Source organism: Palaemon carinicauda, chromosome 20 (assembly GCF_036898095.1).
Source record: "Palaemon carinicauda isolate YSFRI2023 chromosome 20, ASM3689809v2, whole genome shotgun sequence".
In the NCBI taxonomy this organism is placed as follows: domain Eukaryota; kingdom Metazoa; phylum Arthropoda; class Malacostraca; order Decapoda; family Palaemonidae; genus Palaemon; species Palaemon carinicauda.
The window spans coordinates 45,418,921-45,445,319 of record NC_090744.1 but is presented as its reverse complement, the minus strand read 5'-3'; the positions used below and the strand labels follow the sequence as shown (position 1 = coordinate 45,445,319).

The window sequence follows — 26,399 nt, the reverse complement described above, 5'->3', positions numbered from 1 at the left end:
CAAATGCCGACCACACCTCAACGTTCACTACACAAAAGATATACAACAGTGGAATACCCAAAAATATAGGTAACAGGTCAAGAGAACGGAGCTCTGGGCACCCCCCCCCCCTTGATTTATACTGGGCAAAGGGACCCAGCTGGAACCTTAGTTTTTGTTTTTTTGTTTTTTTTATTTATCCTACCTTGATCTTGCTGAATATAAGTAAATTACAGAACATTATGTGAAAGGAAACATGATAATTTTTTAAATCTGACAACAGGATACAATGTGGGAGAAAAAAAAAATTATGATAAATAACTTATTAGAAAGATTTAAAAAAAAAAACAGTGGCTGAGAAGGAGACATCATGGTGAAAGGTTCTGAAATGAAATTCTCTCTTTATAAAAACAAGAAAAAATATAGATTTTTTTTAAATGGAACAACTGAGAGAAAAAATGACAAAACTATAGTATGAAATATCAAATCTTCACAAAACAAGCAGAGACCTAGATATATCCCTGGAAGAGCCTCATAGGAATCAACCCTCTAATAGTTAACAAGACAAAAAAAAAAAATAATTTGAATCCTCAGTGATACGCAGTATGTCATGGTTATTCTACACCCATGACAATGGATAAGAGGTGAGGTCATTTATAATAATTTTCTGAGGCCCCTCTTGATTTCAATGTCACACACACCCAAAAGTCTTTTCTTTCACATAAAAGATATTATTCCCCAATTTATGCGGCAAAACTAAAATCCCCAAGCAAACCTGCTTTCAATAGACTACCCCAGGCTGACTAGCAACATACTCAGGTGGATCATGCCGATTTATTCCTGACTATGACAGGAACAAACTTGAGGCTTAAAGGAGAACCCCATAACACTGTGGTTCATAATCTGCATGAACAATCCACTTGGTTTAGGGATTGACAATACTTATAAGTTTGGTTATCATTGAAAAAACTGTTCTATGCCAATTTATGTTCAGTTGGTTCTGGGGGCAAGTATTTGAAAAAAACTGTCCATAAACCTGCTGTGTCAATATATTGCCACCTAGGTCATTGGTCACTTTCAGAAAATACTGACGTCAATTATAAGTTTGGGAAGTGACTCATGTAGCAGGGCAGAAATATTTACAATAAAAGTCCTCAGTAAGTATTCTTTAGGCAACTTCATTTTTCCTATATACGTACAGTACTCTGAATAGTCTAGATTTCCCTCCCTACTGAGTGTAGGGGGCTGCTGTTAGTACCTAGAAAGAAATAATAATGGATTAAGACATTTTTGGGGGACACAGAGGGATATAAAAAAAAATTGAAAAATAATAGTGTTTCATAATATTCAACCCACCAAGCTTTCTTAGATACAAACCACTTTTTTATTCCACCGGGGCTTTTGTCTTTCTTCAATTTTTTCATCACACCTACCATTTCCTCTTCTAGTAATTCTGTGCCATTCATTGGTATATGCAACCTACGTCTATCATCTCTATCATCCTCAAAAAAATCCTTCACATATTCCTCCTAATATTCCAAAACATCCTTTGTGTCCATCACTGATTCCCCCTCTTTATGCTTAATGTAATTCTTTATGTAATTTCTTTCAATTAATTTTCTCAGGGAACTGTTACAAGAGCCATCGATAAAGACCTTGGGATATGGGAACTGGATGATAGAGTCTACCTGGTGTTTTCATTTTTGTGCCACGTAACCGGTGAAATTTGGAATAAAGACATCATAGAAAATGTAGAAGTTAATGCATTTTCAGCAGCATTAGTCACTTCAAAACTTTCGGGGAAGATATATGAAAATAAATATTTGAAAGTTGGAGACACTATTTCTGTTCACCATGTGCATCACTCAATCACAGAAGGAAGAATATATCTCACCTGTTGTGGGAGGAGTTCATTGGAAAGTAAGCGGTAAGTAGTTACCGAAGGTGATTTAGAATTAACCATATGTGTTTTCCTACAAGTGTACAAACCTTACGTCCTTTAAAATGGGGATATGTCTTCAGTGGCGCTGAAACAGCCTTTGAATCGTTTACAAAGTAGTTGGTTAATGACAGTTGGTGTGAGTGGGAAGCCCTGCCCACCCACTTGCCACTTTTGTCTTTGGCTGTAATGTTAGAGATGTACCATCATGCTACTCCCTTCACTTTAGGATCTTTTCTTACATTTATTTATGAAATAGTTTTTTTTTTTTCAAGATGAATACAAACCATTATCCTTCAATAAAAGTAAAACTTTAGTGAAGATGGAACGCCCATTAATCCCTTCAGTTTGAGGCACCGGTTCCCGCTCAGTAGTTGTATACGAGAATTGTGACTCTTTGATAACGGATTTTGAGCGAAGCGAAAAATCTATTTTTGGGTGAGATAGCCATGTCGTCCTGATGGAAGGTTCCTTTAAGTAGCTTCCTAGGGTATATTTGACTACAATGATATTCCAAGAGAATTTAACTTAAGGTCTCCAGAATTCTAACTCCTGGCGCGAATATCCTTAAAGTTTCCTTTTAGGATATCGCATAATATCAGGGGACGTATTCTTGACACACCACATAGCAATCTACACCCCGCATAGCGTTTACGCTTCGAGGGGGGAAAAGTGGCAAAATAAAAGAGGAGCAGTTAATAAGGTTCCCTTCCTCCGTTACTGTTTTGAGTACACAGATGGCGGCGATTCCTTGTAGCGTTGAGCCGGTACTTAGAGATACAGTATTATTGGGAGGGATCCTGCCAAGGCCTTTCATAGAAAGGAGGGCGGGTCCATCAGGACGACATGGCTCTCACCCAAAAATAGATTTTTTGCTTCGCTCAAAATCCGTTTTTTGGGCTCAGGCCATGTCGTCCTGATGGAAGTTTACCAGAGCATTAATGTATCCGTGGATTTCCCAGTTGTGCCTCAAACCTCAAGACAATATTTCTTTGGTCATTTAGACCTTAGAGACCTATGATATTACCGTCATATGTCATTACTTCTAATCATGAACCATGTTAGTGCTTACTGCCCCCTACAGGGAAGAGTCATGCTAGACTTGGGAAAAAAGTCTCGAAGTTTGCATATTTCATATGACAAACCTAGTAACCAAAAGGGCATACAGGTCTCACTGTATGCTTTAAGCCAAAGATTGTATTTATAAACCCAACATGGGTACATGTAAGCCACCGTAGCATCCAAGGTATATCAGCCTAGCTGCATACCACAGCAGACAAGTTTCTATCTGTATCAGAACAAGGTAAGCCTGGCCAGAAAAGGTTTGTTTACGTTTAGGAACAAATTTACTATATTTGTTCAATGTAATTATGCAGAATAGTAAGGAATAAAAGTAATGCTCAGACATAACTTTATTTATATATAAGTTTATATATGTTTAGGGCGAAATAAGACGCACAAAACCATTAGACATTTATTGTCAAACAATAAACCAAAATTCAGCATACATTTCATAATAATGTAAAAAATGCAAGTGAAATAGAATTTACAAACATAGATCAAACAAAATCAAATCAGAAATACTTGTTTTACCTGAAATCAAAATTTTATGCCACTCAATTGAAAATGTTTAATAATTTTCTAATGTCTTTCTGAGAAGTATGTTTATTTACACTTGTGTAAAAATGCACGGCACTAGTGGTAAGTCTATGTTTCTTCACCTTTATACACTGGAACAGTCCATAATGTCACTTTGATAACATCTCACTTACCATGTTGCACCATAATGTGCCAACATGTACACCCTCTAGAATTATAGTCCCAAATGATTCACTGTTCTTGCACCACTAAGCGACAGGTTTTAGTACACTACCTGCCGCCACCACGTATTTCTTTAATTCTTGCACTTGCTTCGCGTAGTGTTTGAAAAACACTCTGGATGACTTCCATCCAGTAAACGAGCGAAGGCTCTCGAAATCCATAAGTTGGAAAAAGTTTAACGATGAAGCAACTTTCTTATCATGACCTGCGGGTGTACTGTAAGGATCCGCTCTGCGAATTAAGTAGGTGATCTTCGCCCTTAGTTATTTCAGGGATAAGTTTGAGCCCGATGTTTCTCCTTTAAAGAGCTGTCCTCCCCTGAGGTCTGAAGTTCTACGAAGATAGACCTTTAGACACTACTGGACACAGTGAGACATCTTCCTTCAGAAGGCAGATTCTCCAGGGACCCCACCTCTTGGTGGGTAGCTCGTTCTTGGCAAGAAACGTTGGGTCGGGAAAGAGATCCAGTTCTCCCGTTTCAGTAAAATGGATATGGCCCTCCTCCCTAGAAAGGGCCACTATCTCACTAACTCTAGTACCTCATCCAAAGACCATGAAATGGGCCTTAGAGGTGCTGCCGGCCTAAGCCTAGACAGGCCTTAGGGATTTTGTTGAAAATTTCATTAGAAAAGTCTACTGTACTTGGAAAGTGTAAAGCAAGGGTCTAGTCAAGGCAGATTTACACGTGGTTATCGTGTTGGCTGCTAAACCTTTTTCATGAAGGTGAATAAAGAAAGATAAGCAGAAATCTATGTTGAGGTTTCCTTTGGTTTCTTTGCCTTAACGAAGGCTACCCATTTCTTCCAAGATGATTCATATTGCCTTCTGGTAGATTTAGACTTATATTCCTCTAAGAAGTCTATACCCTCTTTCGAGATCCCAAACCTCTTTTTTACTGCTAGGGAGAGAAAATCATGAGATGAAGGTCTTGGGTTTTCTGTAATGAAGCGAAGACAGTCGACTTCTGTACCTCAGACAGAACTGGGTCCGACAGGGGAATCAGCCTTGGCTGCAATTCCGATACTAGAGGGAACCAGTTGCTCTGGGGCCACTTGGGAGCTCCTAGGGCTGCTGTTCCTTGAAAAGATCTCAGCTTGTTGAGGATCTTCATTAGCAGGTTGTATGGAGGGAACAGGTAAATCCTGTTCCAATTGTTCCAGTACGCTAGAGGGTCCTCGTATGGGGCCACGTATCGAGGAAGTTTCTTGTTGTCGCTCCTCGCAAAGAGGTCAATCTGCAGTTCCGAGACTTGACGTAAGATGAAGGAGAATGATCTTGCATCTAGGGACTATTGTGACTATCGGAGTTAGCCTGGATAAAGCGTCCGCCGTCACATTGCGGAACCCTCGAAGGTGAACTGCTGATAAGGGCCATCTTTTCTTTTCCGCCAAGTGGAAGATGGCCAACATTACTTGGTTGAGTTGAGGTGATCTCGAGCCTTGATGATTTAGACATCTCATTACCACCTCGCTGTCCAGAATCAGTCTTATGTGGACCGAAGGGCGAGGGGATAATTTCTTCAGTGTAAGGACGACTGCCATGGCCTCCAAAATGTTGATGTGGAAGGTCTTGAATAGAGATAACCAAGTTCCTTGAACTTTCCGATGATGAGAGTGACCTCCCCATCCTTCCAATGATGCGTCCGTGTGGATGATGACTGAGGGTGGAGGCGGTTGCAGAGGTGTTAACCTCTTAAATTTTTTGGCCTCCGACCATGGCTTGAGAAGTGATCGAAGTCGGATCGGTATTCGTCTTCTTAGATCTCTTCGAGCGTTTGATGCGTATCTTCTCCAGACTCCTGATGTATCTTTTAGCTGTTCTCTTAGCACTGGGTCTGTCACTGATGCAACTTGAGGGAGCCCAGCACTCTCTCCTGTTGGCATCTTGAAATCCTGTTGGATTTTAGTAGTCTCTTGACAGATCCTGCTATCTCTCTCCTCTTCTTTAATGGAATGGAGAGGCGATGTGACTGTAAGTTCCAATGTATACCTAGCCATTGAAACTTCTGAGCTGGAGGCAGTCGAGACTTTTTGGTGTCAATTTTGAATCCCAGATGTTCCAGGAGATGGATCACTTTCTTGCATGCTTGCATGCATTTCATCTCTGATGCTGCCTACACCAGCCAATTGTCCAGGTAGGATATTACCTGGACACCTTGTAGGCGTCGTTGTTGAACTACTGCATCTGCAAGCTTCGTGAAGATCTTTTGGGCTATGTTTAGTCCGAAGGGCATGGCTCTGAAAGCTTACTTTCTTTTTTGTAGCCTGAATCCTAGGTAGGAGGAGAGTTGGCGATTGATCGGAATGTGCCAATAGGCATCTGCCATATCTATGGAGACTGTGTATGCCCTTTTGGGCAGCAGGGCCCTTATGTGTTGAAGGGTCAGCATCTTGAACTTGTCGTTTTCTATGAACTTGTTGATTGGCGACAAATCCAGAATGACTCTGAGTTTGTCTGAGTCCTTCTTGGGAACACAAAACAGCCTTCCTTGGAATTTGATGGACTTTGCCGTCCTTATCACCCTTTTGCTCAAGAGCTCACGGGTGTATTCTTCCAGAACGGAGTTGGAGTGGTGGAAGAATTGAAGGAATGATTGTGGAGCTGTCCTCCAGCTCCAACCCAGTCCGTTTTTGATTAGGCTGTGGGCCCAGGGATCGAAGGTCCAACGATCCTGAAATAGTCGGAGTCTTCCTCCTACCAGAAGCATCTCATTGCTTCTGGTGTCCGGAGGGCTGGCCTCCTTGACCGCGTCCTCCCCTACCACCTCTTTCTCTTGAAGGACGTCTAGAGGAACCTCTGTTTAACCCCTACCTTTAGGGAAAAAGGTAGTGGTCTGCCTCTCATAGGCGGGAGTGAAGGCTGGTGACTGAGTCACCACCTGCTGGGGTACCATCTGGTAGGCGGGGTGAGGCTGTGCCACCATCTGAGGCACTGCGGTCATGGGAAGTTGTTGGTGTCTAGCAGGGCAAGAAGACAACCTTTGCCTCTTTGTCTTCCGTTTCGGTTGGGGACCCTCATCCGGGGAAGACTTCCTCTTGGCCGACATGCCCCACTTCTGGAGAAGATTCCTGTTCTTCGTGGCGGCTTTGATGACTATTTCTTTGACCACTTCATTTGGGAAGAGGTCTTTCTCCTAGGTGGAAGATATCAACTTCCTGGGTTCGTGTCTGACCGCAGCCGAGGCAAACAAACTCTCTACAAGCCCTTCAAGCCCTAACAAAGCTATAAAAGTCTTTAGTCAGGGTTGCCAAATGTGGTTTGGCTATGACCATGAACATATCTGGGGACCTATGTTCACTGGCCATAGCCTCTAGGGTCGCCTGGAGGGACAGAGAGGCAACAAGCCTTTCTTTCGTGTCCTGCTCCCTACGCAGGAGGAACTCTGACAACTTGGGAAGGTTTTCGCTACACTAGCGTCCAGCGATATTGGCCTCCAACTTCCCGACTGAGAAGGTAAGCTGAATATCCTTCCAGTCTTTATGATCTGTCGGCAGGGCTAAGGAAAGGGGTCTACGCTCCTCCAGTGTAGGGCAAGGTTTCCCAGCTTCCACTGCCTTGGTCACGGCCTTGAACCCTTTTTCTGCAAAGGGGAAGGCCATTGTCGCTGGAGCAAGAAAGGAAGGGTGTTTCTTACTCAGGGCTGGCACCTTAGAGTTGGTGAAACCCTTGTCCTTCAGACTACGGGCTAGCAATGCTTGAGCCTTTGTATGTTCAAGCACTATGACCTCCTTGGGCTCTGTCTTCTCCTTGGAGACGGGTTCCGTCCTAAGACGAACGAAGCAGTCAGGATAGGACTCAAAGCTGGGCCAGAACTCAATGTCGTCAATAAGGACATCTCCCAGCTTATCTGAGATGAAGATCTTGCCGTTGTTATTGGCATGTACTCGGCATGCCTCCATGGGTTTACATCGGAGCACAAGGGAAGATCCTTTACATTATGTCTCCTATGAGACCCACGGGCCACTGCAAGCTGGTGAATCTCCTTCCTTAGCGCAGCTTCCCTTTCTTCGCTCTTCTTCTGAAAGGTCTCCATCATGGTTCTGATGGCAGATAGGGTGTCATCCGACTTATCAGGTGGAGGAGCGGAAGACGTAGAGGACACTGGTTCTGGGGCAGGAACCGATGAAACAGACACTGTTTCGACTTCATTCTCTTCCGTCTCTGGAGCCAACGTAGACTCCTCTTCTTGACCTTCAGTGAGAAGGTCCTTTTCGATGTCCTCTGACATCACTGACATCATCTCAACATCTAGATGGATGTCCCTCATCTCATTCGAGACATCCATGTCCACGGCTATCTGGATGCAAGGGATCTCAGGGTGAGGCTGAGGAATGACAGCATCCGCAGATGCTTTGGGGAAAAGATAGGCCCTCATACGCTCGTTGGGGAGGTAAGGCCTCGTGGCATTTTTCTGGAAGCCACGAACCCATCTGCGCAGCTTGTTCCGAGCTGCGTCCCTTGACTTCGTTGTCTTGGGGTTCTCAAAAGCCTCATAAACCAAGTCTTTGCACACTACATACCTGCGGGTCCCAATATTTTAGAGGTCCCTTGGTAATGGAAAAATGGGAGTGCGTCTTACACTCCAGGTGGCCGCAGAAGTCCCTGCTATGTACGTTGTAGAAGACGCTGTCGCACTTCACATGTTCCTCCTGTAAAGAGAGGAAAATAAAATGAGTATACCGTAGTTCATCTCACTTGATAAACTAATAAATATTATTAATAATATTTTCCATTTTATTTTATTGCATATAGCTTAGGATAGATAAGCTAGAAATGAATTAGGAAAGACACATACATGTGTCTCCCACCCAGCCAATTGCTGTGACCTCCCTCAATATTAATCCTAGGGTTATCCTCCTCAGGAGGCCCGGTGGAAGAATCTTGCCTATAACGATAGAAGAGTGTAGCTATAAGGTCTCAACAATAGACTGTGCCTGGACACAGAGTATGTTGAAAAATTTAACTACTGTATACTTTTATACCATAGTTTTCTGTCTGCAGTATGTTCTATACTACAGATATACTGGCTACTGTATATACAAGCGCTATAGTTGTCGCCGGCAGTTCAACTGACACGATATTGAAAATTTAGTAGTTGGCGGCCCACTGGATTGCCGGCAGCTTACCAGACGCCGTCAGGTCGCCGGCTGTCGGCACACTAGCCAAGACAGCATTCTATGTGACAGGGTAGTTGCCGTTAGACCGAACTTGGCCGGCTCTTGCCGGCTAAGTCAGTGAATCATTGGCTGTCGGCCCACAAGTCTAGCCAGCGTCTTGCCGGCTAGGTCAGTGGCGGACAGGCGCCAGTTAGGTTAGTACCTGACGGCACTACCAAGAGAGAGAGAGAGAATGCAAGGAGTGGAGGGTGATGTAAGAGCACTGTCCCACTTCCTTTCTCCAGAATGAGGGTTCTAATGGAAGGGGAGAATATCCACCCATCCACCTCCGTTGCCGGTCCCTGCCGGTCATAGGATGTGAATGGGAGCCCAAGGGAGGACTGAAGAACACTCCAAAGTCAATGGGTCTTCTGCCAGTTGCTGGTCCTGCCAACACAGCTATCCCAGAGCACTGCGTCCGATAGGGAAGCTGAACGACTAGGCCATACAAGCAGAAGCCCAAGCCGTCCCTACAACCTGCCGGCAAGCGGTGAGATAGTAGGACGACGGCCAAAGGGATGTGATGGCTAGGCCATCAATCACTAAAGGACAGAATTGGGAGGGAAAAGGGTCCTGTATATTGTGTGAGAGGAGCCGGCAGTATGCCGGTCCTACCACACCTTGAGGAAGCTCTGTTTCAGTATCGGCGCCATCCTAGGCGGATGGAGAATTCATTCCCTAGCCTAGGGTCTACCAATACAGTAAGGGGGCCGGCAATCATCTAGCCGCCACCCCTAATCATAGAGAAACAGAATTTCAGTGCCGGCGTCATCCTAGGCAGCAGAAATCTCTATTCTTCAGCCTAGGGTCTGCAAGCACAGGACTAGTCGACTAAACTGCAGGGATAAGGGGGATCACATGACCCCTTCAAGTGCAGTCTGGGGAGGCTAAGCTTCCTATGCCGACAACCAAAGTCCGACAGGGGAATACATTCATCCTGTCGACCACCTGCCGGCACACGACATATACACTGAGGTTCTGACCTAAACCCAAAGCTTACCATCTGTAGCTAGGGGAAGAGGCAGAAAAAAACCCTAGCCTAGTCTTGCCTGAATGACAACTCGAGGCAAGACCAACTAGGATTGTAGCCTTAGGCTACACTCAGAGGGAAGGAGGGATTACCCTATACATGAGGGTAACCCAGGAGAATGTATGAAAGTATACTAAAGCCCCCAGGCTACTAGCTTAGTGACAGTGAGATCGACTACCTAACTCATCGAAGCTCTCTCGTATACTATCTTGGAAGAGGAAAATTTTATATGCAATCAATATATCTTACATGTATAAATTGCCTAATATCTTCATTTTATTAACACCAGGAACACTTATTATATCCTGCAAGAGAGTAAACTAAAACGCCTAGGCTAGGAAGCCTCGCGTAAACAAGATCGGCTACCTAATTCGCCGAACTAAATGAATACTATCAGCATGATATAATTAATTCCTAGCAGTGAAGACTAAATAGTTAAATGATTATTTAAGCTATTATACCGGGAAAGTCGTTCCGGCTAACTAAATAACTCATGCGTTATGAACGACAGCGCCGAAGGCGCCTCCAGTCCAGGCAATAGCTCTGCCAAAAAATATGTTTAATTCGATTCAATTTTTTACTTTACGTCAAGAGCTATATTTATACAGCATAAGAATTAAATACTCAACTTTCCAGAGGCAGAAGAGGCTGGAGATTGCATAATAAATCCAAAATCATGAAAGAGCACTGGGAAAACCACCGAGCGAGATCGCTACAGAAAAAGGAATAAAGACAGCGGCGATTATGGCGCCATCTGTGTACTCAAACAGCAACGAAGGAAGGGAACCTTATTAACAGCTCCTCTTTTATTTTGCCACTTTTCCTGCTCGAAGCATAAACGCTATGCGGGGTGCTGATTGCTATGTGGCGTGTCAAGAATACGTCCCCTGATATTATGCGATATCATAAAAGGAAACTTTAAGGATATTTGAGCTAGGAGTTAGAATTCTGGAGACCTTAAGTTAAATTCTCTAGGAATATCACTGTAGTCAAATATACCCTAGGAAGCTATTTAAAGGAACCTTCCATCAGGACGACATGGCTTGAGCCCAAAAATATTTTCTTAACCTGTAATTGCATGTTTAATTTCGATATTTGCATTTTTATTTTTTTTTACTGTTAAGTGATTATGTGATAATTCCATGATAGATTGCTTTCAGAATTTATTTAAAAAATAACGTCAATGAAATATTTCACTTTATAAAGAAATGTTCAAAAATATATGTTTCCATCGACATAAAATATCTACAGTAATGTATAATTACAATGCATTCAATAAAAAAAAAATGTCTACTGATGAGAGAAAGAGAGAGAGAGAGAAAATGGGTCATAGATTTCTGTTTTGTATAATTTTCACTAAATAATGGTAAAGGACTGTTATTCTCTGTAAAAAAATAAACTTTGTATTCGTTGAAGTGACTTTGTTATTCTGTAATAATTCCACGATACATAGTTGCCGAAAGATATAAAACTTCTTGTCAGTAATAATGAACTTTACGTTACTCATAAATGTAATGAGACAAAAAGTATTTTATAATATATAATTATACGTTACAGTAAAGCACAATAATTTTACGTGTAAAAAAAATTATATATATATATTGAAGTGACTATGTTATTCGGTAATAATTCCACGATAAATAGCCGTCGAAAGATATAATTCTACTTGACAGTAATAATGTACTTTAAGTTATACAGAAATATAATTATAATATTCATTTGTTTCCTTTGACACAAGAAGCATTTTATAATGGATAATTTATAAAGTATGTACTGTATCCGATAAACAAATATGATAAACAAAAACCAGATGATAAAAGATACGTATTTATGAGAGAGAGAGAGAGAGAGAGAGAGAGAGAGAGAGAGAGAGAGAGAGAGAGAGAGAGAGAGAGAGAGAGAGGCTAGGTTAGGTTAGGTTAGGTAATATAGATTTAGTTCATTAGAAATAAGGTTTGTTCGTTTGTCTGTCATTCCACCTTGCGTGTGACTGGCACTAACCTGCTATGAACTGGATCATTTCTGTTTTGGGTATTTCATGAGTTAGGAAGAAACTGTTCATGTAAGGACATAATGAATAGGCTACCACGTAGAATGCCAATAAATGGAAATAATGACAATGGGCTAACTTTTACTAGCGAAAGCAATGAACAATACTGATATGAAATTCATAAGACTTGAAGATATTATTTTGTAGAAGTGATAGTTGAGAAAAAAAGGAATGATAAGAAAAAGACAAATCTCGTGTGTGAACAATTTAAATTATTGGTAAGTTTTCGTCTTGTTATGGGTGGGGCTTACTGTTAGAGGTTTTTTTCTGTGATTTGAACACTGAAAACGTAAAAAAAAAAAAAACAATAAAATAGACCTTTCATGATAATGAATGACTAGAATCGCAAGAATTTTGGTTAATGGTGAGCAGAGATGTAAATGCTAAAATAGACCTTACATAATCAAGAATAAGGACTAAAATCGCAAGTATTTTGGTTGGTGTCAGGATGAGATGTTATGGTCCCCAATTTTTCCAAGGGGTAGTTGGCGGGGGGTGGGGTGTTTGAGTAATGTGCCAGGTAGGGAATGTCACCATTGGCTAGAGAGAGTAGTATGATTATTGTATAGTAACAAAATAGCTCTTACATATTCAGAAATAAAGGCTAGAATCCCCAAAACTTTGTTAGTTGGCTCCCTCTTAATGAGAGAATGCCTTGATGAAGTCATTGAGCTTCAGCACGGCATTTCAATCCTGTGCTGAAACTTGGTGGCGGCCAAGAGGGCTCTCGAACTTGGGGAAATTGCTCCCCCAGTTCGAATCTAAATTTCTCTCTTTCACCTTTTTCTTTTTCTCAATATTACTTCGACCTTATCCTAATTTCATGAACTTTCTTTCGTCTTGCTTTCCAAACTCTATGAGAAAAATTTCCCTCATTATATATGTGTATATATTATGTACATATGTATATTTTTTTTTTTTTCTTTTTTTCCCTATGGCTTGGATGTTTCTTATCCATTGTAGCCCCGGCGTGGATGTTCATACATCCTATATTGCTGCCTGCTTTGATGAGTGGGAGGAGGTGTCACGGCTGGGAGGTGTTTGCATTCAAAGCTATATGTGAGAGTATTGGATGATTTCAGCCATCCCGAAGATGGTTTGGACCTTTTTGGCGGAACTATTCTCAAGTGTTGGGTCTTCGGAATCCAGGGGGATCCAATGCTTGGGGTAGGACTCTCGGCTTTTGGCCGGAAGCCCGTCATTACAGATATGGGGAGGATGATTCCATAATTTCTTGGTCTCAGTCCTAACAGGCGGGTTCAGCTTACACCTGTGCCTCTATATCTGTTTTGATGCTATCCTTCGGGTAGGGTATGGAGTGGACCATGTGGGAAGTATACAGTACTCTCATTGTGCCGATAGTGGAAAGTGCAAATTTCCTTTCTGGCGTGTGATGGCCTAACATTCTCGAGCAGGTACATCTAAGTAACCCTTTTCTCTCTCTCTCATCTAATGGATTCTTTAAGCAATGAACCCCCATTCCCTGGATACGCTGACTCTCCCCCGGCACTGTTGACGACCTCTGCTAATTCAATTAAGGAAAATTCTGTTGACGACTTAGGAACAAAAAAGGACCCCTCTACTAATGTTTCAAAACCAATTAAGTCGGGTAACAAAGGGAAACTAAGAATCCTTCATGTTACCCAAATTCCAATAAATACTGATTATGATATGATATATAAAGCATTTAGATGCTATGGAGTGATAAAAGAAATTAGAATGAAACTTGAAAATGAAAAATGGCATTCATGGATAACTTATAATAATCATGAAGAAGCATTCAATGCAATATGTAACATCAATGATATCAAAATTAATAACCTAAATGTCATGGGTGCCCTATGTGATAAGATACCAAACAGTTTGGATGTATATAGACCTGCTGACTGGTTTGAGAAAGATATCGATTTAACTATGCTCCCCCAAAGAAAGCCAAAACCACCAATGTGGCTTGTTGCCGAGCCTAAAGGGAGTAATGGGAATTATTTTAAAATTAGCAAACTAATTCAGAAAAAGGTAGGAACCATTGCACCAGGTGATATATCTCGCTTTGGGAAAAATAGCTTCCTAATCCATGCTAAATCATTCACGCAATCAGTAATACTGTCTAACCTTACGACAAACAGTGATGAGGATATGTTAGATGTCAAACCCCACCTAAACTTCAGTTACGGAAGAGGAGTAGTCTTCAATAAAGATCTTTACGAATTTACAGAAGAGGAAATACTAGCCATGTGCCCATTAACAGTGTGGAAAGTGCATAAGATTCCTGGGACGTCAATGATTATCCTTACTTTCCAGGATGCTGATGTGCCTTTCCACATCGATATTGAAAATGAAAGAATAAAAGTTCGACCTTTTAAACAAAAGCCCTTACAATGCTTCAAATGTTTCAAATTTGGACATCCTTCTAAAGTTTGTAAAAATTAAAAAATGTGTAGCATCTGTGCCAGTCCCTATCATGGAGAGTGTACACTTGAGCCCAGCTGTTTGGATTGCAATTCAAACCATAAATCCACTGACAGGAGCTGCAAGATTTATAAGTTTGAAGAAGCAGCCCTCAACAAATCCAGTGTAGAACACATAATTGTAGGACATGCCAAAAGACTACTGAAAAAACCAAACAGCTATGCAAATGCACTGAAATCAAGAGAAAATATACCACAGGAGACATCGAACCCACATAGTGCTGCCAGTAATTCCCAAAAAGGAAATACATCATCTAATGATAGTAGAGTTTTACGTGACAAGGTAAGCATATTGCCTTCCAAGGCTTTACCACTGTGTATTAAAACTGCAACACTGCCCACTTCTATACAAACTTCATCCCCCATTACCAACAATAGTACTAACCTCTCTCAGGCCATGTCCTTGCCTGATTTGATGGAAGTTCCACCCGAAACAAAGTTACCAGGTGCACCTGTGGTAGGGAAGGTGCAAAAACCTGGTAAATCCTCACCACTGATAAATAGGAAAAGAGAGAGACCTCCATCTCTCTCTCCACCCTCCATTAGAAACGTCAAGGTTATGACATCAAATAAATTTGATGTTTTGTCTGTTGATGTTTCTAATGGACCAGAAGATAAACTGAATAAATCAGAAATTCAAGTTGAGGTCCACCATCCACCTCAACAAATAGATCAAAAGGATACAAAGAAAAACACAAACATAAAACCCATTATAACAAGACCACCTCTGAAGAAACCTACAGGTAATAATGTTAGATTAAAAACTGCTAATGGGAAGACCTCATCCAAGATGTCTTCCAGAAATAATCCATAGTTTTCTCCTCCATTTTGCAATGGAACTGTCAGGGTTTGAGGGCGAAATATGAAGAACTCAAGCTCCTAATTCATGAGCATTCCCCCATAATTGTATGTCTACAGGAAAGTATGCTTGATTCTAACACTCCTAGTCCTCGAGAGTATGTTAGCTATAGAACACCATATAATCAACAAGCAGGGAGCCATGGCGGAAGTCTTGTATACATTCGTCGAGATGTTCCCCAAATACCTATGTCTATACGTACAACCCTGCAGGCAGTTGTTGTACAAATTGATATAGGGAGAAAATATACAATTTGCTCTCTGTACTTACCTCCAAATGATATTATTTTATATGATGACTTAGCAGAGGTCATTCAACAACTCCCTCAACCATTTCTCTTACTGGGAGATATGAATGGTAGACATCCTTTATGGGGTGATATCCTAGCAAACACAAGGGGCAATATTATCTCATCAATTGTGGAGAATGAGGATGTGGGACTCCTTAATACAGGAGAGCCCACACACTTCCATGTTCAGACAGGTACCTTGTCATGCATTGACCTTTCAATTGCAAGCTCTAACTGTCTTCTTGATTTTGATTGGAGGACATTAGATGATTGGCATACTAGTGATCATGCACCAATCATTATAAACACCAACAATGGTCCACCTTTACAGAGATCGCCACGATGGAATCTTGACAAGGCGGACTGGGAAAAGTTTCGTGAGCTAAGCGAAATTGAGGGGGATGCTGAACAGGTTGAAAATATCGATGATGCCATAGACTTACTGAATGGAACTCTCCATACAGCAGGAGTCAATTCAATTCCCAAAACAAAAGGGTTATTCAAACGACGACCAGTCCCGTGGTGGTCTTCAGAACTAACTGCCCTCCACAGAGCCACAAGAAGATCTCTAACACGATTGCGTAGACTCCGAACTGATGAGAATTTAATTATGTACAAGAAATGTAGAGCACAGTTCCGTCGTGCCATGAAAGAAGCAAGGCGCCAGTCATGGATGTCTTTTGTTTCCTCCATTAACAGTAGAACACCACCATCTGCTGTGTGGAGGAAAGTAAAAAAGATAGCTGGCAAATTCACCCCCAACCCACCACCAGTTTTGAAGGTGAATGGCCAGTATGTAACCGAAGCAAATGATGTTAGCAATACCCTGGCTAATCATTTTTCAAATGTATCCAGCAAGTGTGAAGGAGCCCCTGGTCACCAGTATAGGAGCACTGAAGAAAAGAAAATTTTAAATTTTGCAACAAGAAGGGAAGAGTCGTATAATTCTCCTTTCAGTGAAAGAGAATTTGATTCCGCACTTGCACATTGCAATGATACAGCCCCTGGACCCGATGGAATTCCATATGCAATGATTAAACATGTACATTTTAATACAAAGCTATTTATTTTAAGTATTATTAATTGAATATGGCATGATCATAGTTACCCAAGTGTTTGGGAACTAGCCATTATTTTAGCCTTTTTAAAACCCGGTAAAGACAAGTTTTTAGCAGCAAACTATCGTCCAATTGCATTGACATCTTGTTTATGTAAAATCATGGAGAAGATGGTCAATGCAAGGCTGATGTGGTACCTTGAAAAGAAAGGTATTTTATCACAGATTCAATGTGGATTCCGAAAAATGCACTCAACGACTGATGTGTTGATACGACTAGAGTCTTCTATTTGTGAAGCCTTTTCTTCCAAACAGCACCATGTTACAGTATTTTTTGACCTTGAAAAGGCATATGATACCACATGGAGATATGGTATTCTTAAAACCATTCATGAATTGGGATTGAGAGGAGAGCTGCCACTATTTATTCAGGCATTTCTTTCACGTAGAGTTTTTCAAGTGAGAGTGGGGGAAACTCTATCAGAGAGTAAGTGCCAGGAAGAAGGAGTTCCTCAGGGTAGTGTGCTGAGTGTAACCGTTTTTGCACTTGCAATTAATGGGATATCCTCAGCCATTCCCCAGGATGTTCTCTCAACATTATTTGTGGATGATCTCTCAATATCATTTGCTGGCACTAGAATGGCAATGGTTGAGAGAAAAATCCAACTCTCTATTGATAAAATTATCCAGTGGGCTGACATGAATGGATTTAAGTTCTCGACAAGTAAAACTACCATTGTCCATTTTTGTCGTATCCGGGTAGTACATCCAGACCCGGATATATACATTAAAGGTCAACGGATACCATGTGCAAGAGAAGCTAAATTTTTAGGTCTGATATTTGATTGTAGGCTTACATGGGTTTCTCACTTAAAAGCATTAAAAGCTAAATGTGTTGAAGCTCTGAATATCTTAAAAGTATTGTCCCATACATCATGGGGGGCAGACCGCAATACTATTTTAAAATTATACAAGGCCTTGATTTTTTCCAAAATTAGTTATGGTTGCGAGGTATATTCTTCAGCCACCTCAAGCCGGTTAAAAATATTAGACTCGATACATCATGCAGGTATTAGATTGTCTACTGGAGCTTTTAAAACCTCGCCTATCCCAAGTCTCCTTGTTGATGCTGGAGAGTTACCTCTAGACCTTTACCGAATGTCTTCCGTTCTTCAGTATTGGTTTAGATTGCAAAGACTCCCTAACTCTCTAGCCTTTCAGACTGCAAGCCTTTTAAGACACGCATCATACTTTGAGTTACACCCAAAATCTCCTCAACCTTATGGCTTTCGGGTGAAACAATTATTAAATAGTCTGGATATAATTAGAAATAAGGTACTTCCATTCAAGGTATCATCAACGCCCCCATGGAAGTTACCTGATATATCTTTTTGTAAATATTTTATTGGAGATAAGAAGAATATGTCAGACCTAGAAGCCAGGTCTCTTTTTAATGAACATGTTAAAGAACATAGAGGATCAACTTTTATCTATACTGATGGCTCCAAATCTGATGCTGGCGTTGGATTTGGAGTACATAGTAATGGTTTTAATTGTAGAGGTGCACTTCCTCTGACCGCTTCCATATTTACTGCGGAACTGTATGGCATATTAACCGCTATTGAGAAAATAGCGTTGGAGAAGGAGGGTAATTTTACAATTTTTAGTGATGCAAGGAGTGTCCTTCAAGCTATGGAAGTTTTTAATTCTAATAACCCTCTAGTTTTAAAGATTTTAGAATGGCTTTTTATTATTGGACAGAGAGGTATAACAGTTCAATTTTGTTGGGTTCCAGCACATGTAGGTGTGTCTGGGAATGAGAAGGCAGATTCACTGGCTAAGGAGGCTGCATCCGAGTTGCTGCCAAGAAGGTATCCCATTGCCTGTAATGATTTCTTACCTGACATCAAGAACTTGGTTTGCAATAAATGGCAACAGCAATGGGATAGTCAAGATGGCAATAAAATGCGAGAGATAACAAATGACATATCTCCTTGGAGGTATAATATGATGCCCCGAAAATGGGAGACGTCTCTTTGTCGTCTCCGTATTGGTCACACTCGGTTGACACACGAGTTTCTGCTGAAGGGCCAACACCAACCGTATTGTGATGACTGCTTAGTACCTCTAACAGTAAGGCATTTGTTGACCGAATGCCCCAATTATAACAACTTGCGGAATAGATATTTGTTTGAGGCTCGAGGTGAGGGTGGCAGGTTCATCCTTGCCAAGATTCTTGGAAATGATGTGTCCTACTATGCAAGTGGCATTTTTAGATTTATTTCAGAAGCAGGTCTTCTGAAAAATATTTAACTTTTATGATTTTAATTGAATACTATTTAATTCTTATTTTATTTCATTTTTTATTTTTGTATACATAAATTAAATGTTACCGTCGTCAATGACCTTAGATGTCAGGATGCCTGAAAACTTTTAAATCATTCATTCATTCATTGTTAGTTGGCTGAAGACAGGAGGAGAGGCTATTATTAGGGAGAGGAGATTTCCTAGTGAAATTTTCCGAGTGTGAACGGTGTGTGATATGGAACTATGTGCTATACTCTTTCGTAGCTTAGCTTGTGATAGTGATAGTAGTGAAGATGACGTATCGTGATGTCCCGATGTGTATTACCCAGGCATGTTTTGATGTATCCCGACGTCATCGTAGCGAAGGGGTTAAGGTGTAACGAGAGGTTATAACTACCTTGTTAAAAGACTTGCACTTTTGACGTCGCCCTCTGAAAATTTTAGCTATTTTAATCTCTGTTTTTCTCCTTCCAGAATAAATTGGTAAGTTCAAAGACACGAGGTTGTGTCAAGGTAAACCGAGTAAGAAGTGTGGCAGCTTTATGTCTAAGCCTGCTGTTGATCCCCCGATGTGTGTTGTTTTCCGGGAGCATGACTTCACTGTCATCCTCTTGTGACAGGTGCAAATCGTGGCCTTCTCTTCAGTGGGTGGAGTTCACCAAGAAGAAGGTGGCTAAGATGGACATTTTGGAATCAGTTTTGGTTACATCAAAACATTACTTTAGAAACTTTATAGTTCCTTCTTTTCTTCTGGTGTTTCTCATCTTACTGTCTTCCTCAGGAATTCCTGGTTTGTGAATAAAGATCACGGTGATCATTTGGGATCCTCTAGTAAAGCAGAAATACCACATTTCCCCTTTGGAGGTAAAATTCCTTTGCTTTATCTTCAAAGGTCTCCTATGACTGTACTGACCGACGACGGCAACCTAATCCAAAGTGAGGTGGGGTCTGCCTCAGGTATTCCTGGTGCTCCAAAATGCAGATAAGCTGCTAAAAGTGTTGGACGCTGCCAGAATTTCCAAAGCTTCCCTGCTATGTCTTCCTTATCTTGTGGTTCACCTGTAGAGGTGCTGGAGGTTGATGCACATGCTGGCTTGCCCTCTTCTTCTGAAGGAGTGTTATCGCTGGCCTCTAAGATGTTAACCCTGAATAAGAACTGTGTACTCCTCTTCTTGTTTTTATTCTTCCTCCTTCTCTGCAAGTGTTCGCTGTCATCTAATCTTTGGCCCACTCAAAAGGTATATGTCGGTTGATGTACCTCAGCAACTGCCTTTTCTGGCCTCTTCCATGAGGCAGTTTCTTCAGGATCAAAATCGACTACTCTCTTTGTGTCTGGAAAAGGAGTCTCACACCCAATCTGAGGATGAAGTACCTGGTCATGCTGATATACACAGCAACAGTGAAATTCTTCCCATCAGACAATCGTATCAGCAGGCTCAGAGAGGTAGCGCAACTCTGTTTCTTCAAGCGAGTACTGTTTAAACTCTGTCAGTGTCTTTTCAGACATCTTTCCTTGTCTCCATTAGCTATCACTTCAGTTATGTCTGAAGCTTCACTGGTTGGCAACCATTAATCTCCCATCCCATTTAGTTCCAGTGGAGCAGGAGATACAGGACAATCATTCCTGGTGGCTGAACAACAAAAACATTACCAGGGAGTTAATTCCCCTCTCAGAAAGATGATTCTGTTCTTGGACTAATCCAAGGAGGAATGGGGCGAAGGCTTGAGGGACAAAGTCACTTCAGGGGTATGTTTTCACAGGAGAAGCACCTGCATATCATCCTGTTCTTAGCACTGCAAGTTTTTCAACAGTTCTGGTGAGCAACATTATCATGATCGTAGTGTATGTCAACAAGCAAGTTTCCGAATATCAGCACCATATGGCAGGGGATGGTGGAAGAACATGCAATCACTTTTCTTGTCTTGTCGTGATATGGAGAATAGTTCCTTACTCTGTTGTGTGCTGTGCAGTACAAAGCTCACTCCCTGAGTGATACCTTTGGAGTTTGTTGGCGACTGTGAGTCATGTGTTACAGCCACTACTATTTCCTCAGTTGCAGGTGAACTCCTACTCCTATTTTGACTGATCACCAGTACCATACACTAGGCCAATAGGGGTATCGTTCACTCTACCACCTCCTTCTGATATGGAGCCATGCATTGGCTAGTACCTTCAGGCTCAGTTAGAGATTGTGAGCCTAGTGTGAGACCCACTGCAGTTTCATCAATTACAGGTGAACAGTCCTAACTGGATCAATTTTCAACTCCTTACTTTAAGCCAATAGGGAAATTATTCGTGCTACCTCCTCATGCAGTCACAAAGCTCAAGCATCAACTGATACCTTTGGGGTCGTTTAGCGATCATGAACTTGGTGGGAAAATATTGCTGTTTCATCAGTTGCAGGTGAAAGGTGCTATCTCAGACTGATCTCTAACACCAAACAGTAGGCCAATACAGATATCATTTAGTTATTCCTTGTGCAGTTACTGAGCTTAGTCTACGGAGCTCACACTCTGACTGGTACTCGTGTGGTCTGTTGGTGATTATGAGCTTGTGGTAACAGCTATTTCTATTCACTATTGAGCTGCTACAGATTTTTCCATAAAGGTGAGATCAGTGCAAGTGACCACTGATTGCACGATATCAGATGATCGATTCTTCTGGACTGAACACCAACTCCTAGGCGAATGAGGGTAAGGATATGCTGTCTTGGGAAGTTATCCTCCACTCCCTCTTCCTCTAATTCTGCAGATTCTTCTCAGAAGTAGAAGTTGAAGAAATCCAGGAAGGCAGATGGCGAGATTCAAGTGATCTCTCTTCTTTTTAGGGGACCTTTCACTATGATTTGTATTTTTTTCTAATTCAAAATACATGATTTTCCTATGTTTTAAATATATATACCTTCATTATACAAAAATTTCAAGTAATTTGAGCTAGATTTAAATGATCTCTCCTCGTGTAAGGGGACCGTCCGGTATGTCTTGAATTTTTTGTTCTAATTATTCAAAATACATAATTTCCATATACTGTATGTTTTAGATGTATATAATACCTTCATCATACAAATATTTCAAGTAATTTGAGCAAAAGATTTAAGATTTACAAGCTAAAATCATTATCTTTCTTAAATTTGGGTATCATTTTCTCCATTAATATGATGCCAATTGTATTGAAAATCTTACCATAAAAACTACTTCATAAACTGAATAATTCTGAGACAGAATTTTGATTCTCCTTTTTCTTTTTTTTAATGATTTATTTTATATTTTTTTGTCTAGACACAAAATAATCATAGAAAAAAGAGAAAATGTAAAATAAAAAATCTGTTATACATAATTGTGGTTTTTTATTCCTCTTTCCAATGATATCATTCTCTCTAAAATTGAACAATAATTAATCGATAAACGACTATCGACATGCGAATAAGTATGTTTTTGAGTTATGGGCTCCCAAAGAATTACTATAAATTTTTTTTTTTTCTCGGAAAGATCAAAATACCGTTATTATGATAACCTAACTTTGTACTTTTATAGTTTATTCCTACATAAAGGCTCCCTAAATGAGGTATTTAAACCCTAATTGTACCTATACACTTGGTGTAAGGGTGTTATGAGTTGCCAGTGGCCTCTCATTGTTGCCAGAGTTTTAGTTGTAATATTCCAGCATTTTACTCTTTTTCATGTTTCCCTCTCTTTTTGGTTCTTTTTTGTTGCTCTTTGCTTACTTTTTATTCTTTCTTTGACCTTAGGAAATATTGGGCTTGCTATAAAGTTCACGAGGGCGTTGTGAAAACACAGTGTACGTGCGAACTGCAAGTAAGCAAACACGTGCATCATAACTTCTATATGTCTTTGGAAACCCTGGCTGGTCTCCTCGTAGATTGCCCCCAGATGCTGAAGCTTTGACAGGGGGTGGGGCTTATGGTTTAGCAGCTGGGCTCTAATGAATGGTGGGAACTGCTTTCCCACTGGACCTTGGTCCCCAATTGTTGATCCAACTAAATTAGACAGCATTTTCTCCCTTCCTTTTGGTTATTTTCTATATTATCCCATATCTTCTTCTTGGGCATGAACTTGTCGATGACTTTAGCTTGTTTGATTATAGTTTGACTGCTTCCTTAGATTTGGTGCAGTGTGGGATGGATGGCATGCCATCTCAACCTGTACAAATTTAGACGCCATCACCCTCTGGCAGATCCCATTGGGTGCAGACCATGTCTGTTAAGAGTCGGGTTCCAGTGATCCTGTTTTCAATCACCCATATTTGTGGGTAATGGGTGACGCTAGGCATCGGAGTCGTCGATGGGAGGGCTAAGTATCCCTACTGACCAGTGTATGCCCACCTAAAGAAAGGCAGCCCTCTCTAATAGAGGACTGATCCCCGCTGAAGCCTCTTCTCGTGTTGGGCCACATGGGATAGGAGGCCTTGCATCCTCCGATAAGAGGTAGATAATCGGCTTTCTTCTTCTCTACAAAGCAACCCATCTGGTGATGACCTGGAAACTCTAAAGGATCATTCTATGGATGCTCAAAAGCAAAGTAATTTGGGTGACAGGGAATCTGCAAATCCTTCATGTCACTCAAATACCCATAGAAACTAATTATGATGTGCTGTATAAATCATTTCAATGTTATGGTAATATCAAAGAAATTCGAATGAGGCTTGAAATGACAAATGGGATTCATGAATATCATTTGATAATCTTGAAAAGCATTCTATGCAATCAGTGATATTATGAATATTAAAATCAATAATTTGAATATCAAGGGTGCTCTTTGTGATGGGATACCTAAGGATCTAGATATATACAGACCTGCAGATTGGGTTGATAGAGATATAGAGGTGGTTGTACCCTCTCAGAGATAGCAAAAACCACCAAAGTGGCTTATTGCTCAGTCTAAATGACGTACAGGTAATCATTTTAAGATATGCAAATTTCTTCCAAAGAAAGTAGGTACCATTGCACTGAGAGATATATCTTTTGGAAAGAACAGTTTCCTCATAAGTGCCAAATCAGAAACACAATCTGTTATACTATGCAATTTAAAGACAGAGAATGATGACATAAGGTTGTATGTGAAACCCCATCTAAATTTCAGTTATGGAAGGGGAGTACTGTAGTTTTCAATAGAGACTTGTAAAGAGTTTACAGAAGAAGAGATACTGGCCATGTGTCCTTTAACTGTGTGGAAAATGCATAAAGTCCCTGGAACATCAATGATTATCAAGACTTTCCAGGATGATGATGTGCCTTTCCACATTTACATAGAAAATGAACATTATGAAAGTTCGAACTTTTAAGTAGAAGCCATTGCAATGTTTTAATTGCTTTAGGTATGGGCATCCTTCTAAAGTTTGCAAGAATGAAAAAATGTGTTGTACTTGCTCCAATGTTTACCATGGAGAATGGATATTAGAGGCCAGCTGTTTAAACTGCAAATTGAATAATAAATCTACTGATAGGAGCTGCCAGCAATATAAGTTAGAAGAGGCTGCTATCAATAAATCCAGTATCGAACATATAAGCGTGGGGCATGCCAAGAGGCTATTGAGTAAATCAACAAGCTATACACAGGCATTGAAATCTGGAGGAGAAATGAGGCAGGAGACATCCAACCCACCTATTACTGCCAGTATTCCACAAAAAAGAAATTTGCCATCCTCTGAGAAAATGCTTCATTATAGGGCAAGAATATCACCTAAGGCTTTGCCCACCTCTATTAAATCTTTGTCCCCCATTACGAAGGACAATACTAACCTCTCTCAGGCTATATCCTTGCCTGATTTGATGGAGGTTTAACATCATACCAAGTTATCAGGTGCACCTGTAGTGGGGAAAACACCAAATCACCACATCTTAAGAAAAGAGAGAGACCTCCATCTTTCTCACGCCATCCATTAAAAACACCAAAGTTATGACATCAGATAGATATGATGTTCTGTCTGTTATTTCAAATCAACAAGGAAACTACCTAAATCAATAAAAGATTCAAGTTTAGGTCCACCATACATTCAAGAATTAGGTAAAGAGAACATTGAAAAGGTTAATGTAAAACCTAACTTATCAAGACCCTCAAGAAGCCTACAGGAAATATTGTTAAGTCAAAAACTGTTAAGGAGAAGACCTCATCCAAGATGTCTTCCAGAAAATAATCCATAGTTTTTCCTCCATTTTGCAATGGAATTGTCTGGGTTTAAGTGCCAAATATGAAGAATTTAAGCTCCTCATTCATGAGCACTCCCCTTTAGTTGTATGTCTACAGGAGAGCAAGCTTGATGCTAATACTTCATGTTCTGGAGAATATGTTAGCTATAGGACACCATATGATCAAGAAACAGGGAGCCATGGCAGAAGTCTTACATATGTTTGCTGAGATGTTCCCAAAATATCTTTACCCATTTGTACCTCTCTGCAGGCAGTGGTTGCACAAATTGATTTTGGGAGAGAATACACAATTTTATCTCTTTATTTGCCTCCTAATGACATCTCGTACTGTATAATGATTGAGTAAAGGTGATTCAACAACTCCCTCAACCTTTTCCCTTTTTGGGGGGATTTTAATAGTAGACATCCTTCATGGAGCGATGTTTTAGCAAACACAGGGGGCAACATTATATCATCAATTGTGGAAAAGGAAGATGTGAGACTTCTTAATACAGGAGAGCCCACGCACTTCCATGTTCAGATAGGTACTTTATCGTGCATTGACCCATCAATCGCGAGCTCTTATTGCCTTCTTGATTTCAATTGAAGGACATTAGATAATTGGCATACTAGTGATCATGCACCATCATTATAAACGTCAACAAATGATCTACCTTTACAGAGATTGCCACGATGGAATCTTGACAAGGCGGACTGGGATAGATTTCATGAGCTAAGCGAAATTGAAAGGAATGCAGATTAGTTTTAGAATATTGGTGATGCCATAGACTTGCTGAATGGAACCCTTCATACAGCAGGAGTCAATTCAATACCCAAAACAACAAGGTTATTCAAATGATGACCAGTCCCCTGGTGATCTTCAGAACTAACTGCCCTGCACAGAGCCACAAGGTCTTTAACCCGATTGCGCAGACGCCGTACCGAAGAGAATTTGATTATATACAAGAAATGTAGAGCACAGTTCCATCGTGCCGTGAAAAGAAGCTAAGTGCCCGTCTTAGGTGTCTTGTTTCCTCCATTAACAGTAGAACACCACCATCTTCTGTGTGGAGGAAAGTAAAAAAGATAGCAGGCAAATTTACCCCAAACCCACCACCAGTGTTGAAGGTTAATGGACAGTATATGACTGGAACAACTGAGGTTAGCAATGCCCTGGTTAATAATTTCTCAAATGTATCATGCAAGTGTGAAGCAGCTGCTGGTCACCAGTATAAGACGACTGGTAAAAATAAAAATTTTAAATTTTGCAACAGGAAGGGAATAGTCATACAATTCTC

At 40.8% G+C, this 26,399-nt stretch overlaps 1 protein-coding gene across 1 annotated transcript in view; it reads left to right on the top strand.

The window, feature by feature from the left end:
* Nucleotides 1-26,399, top strand: part of LOC137660322 (uncharacterized) — a 421,696-nt gene that overhangs the window by 244,842 nt on the left and 150,455 nt on the right. The window contains exon 6 of the mRNA XM_068395141.1: nucleotides 1,605-1,906. Within this exon, the coding sequence (XP_068251242.1) occupies nucleotides 1,605-1,906 (302 nt within the window). The remainder of the gene's footprint in view (nucleotides 1-1,604; nucleotides 1,907-26,399) is intronic.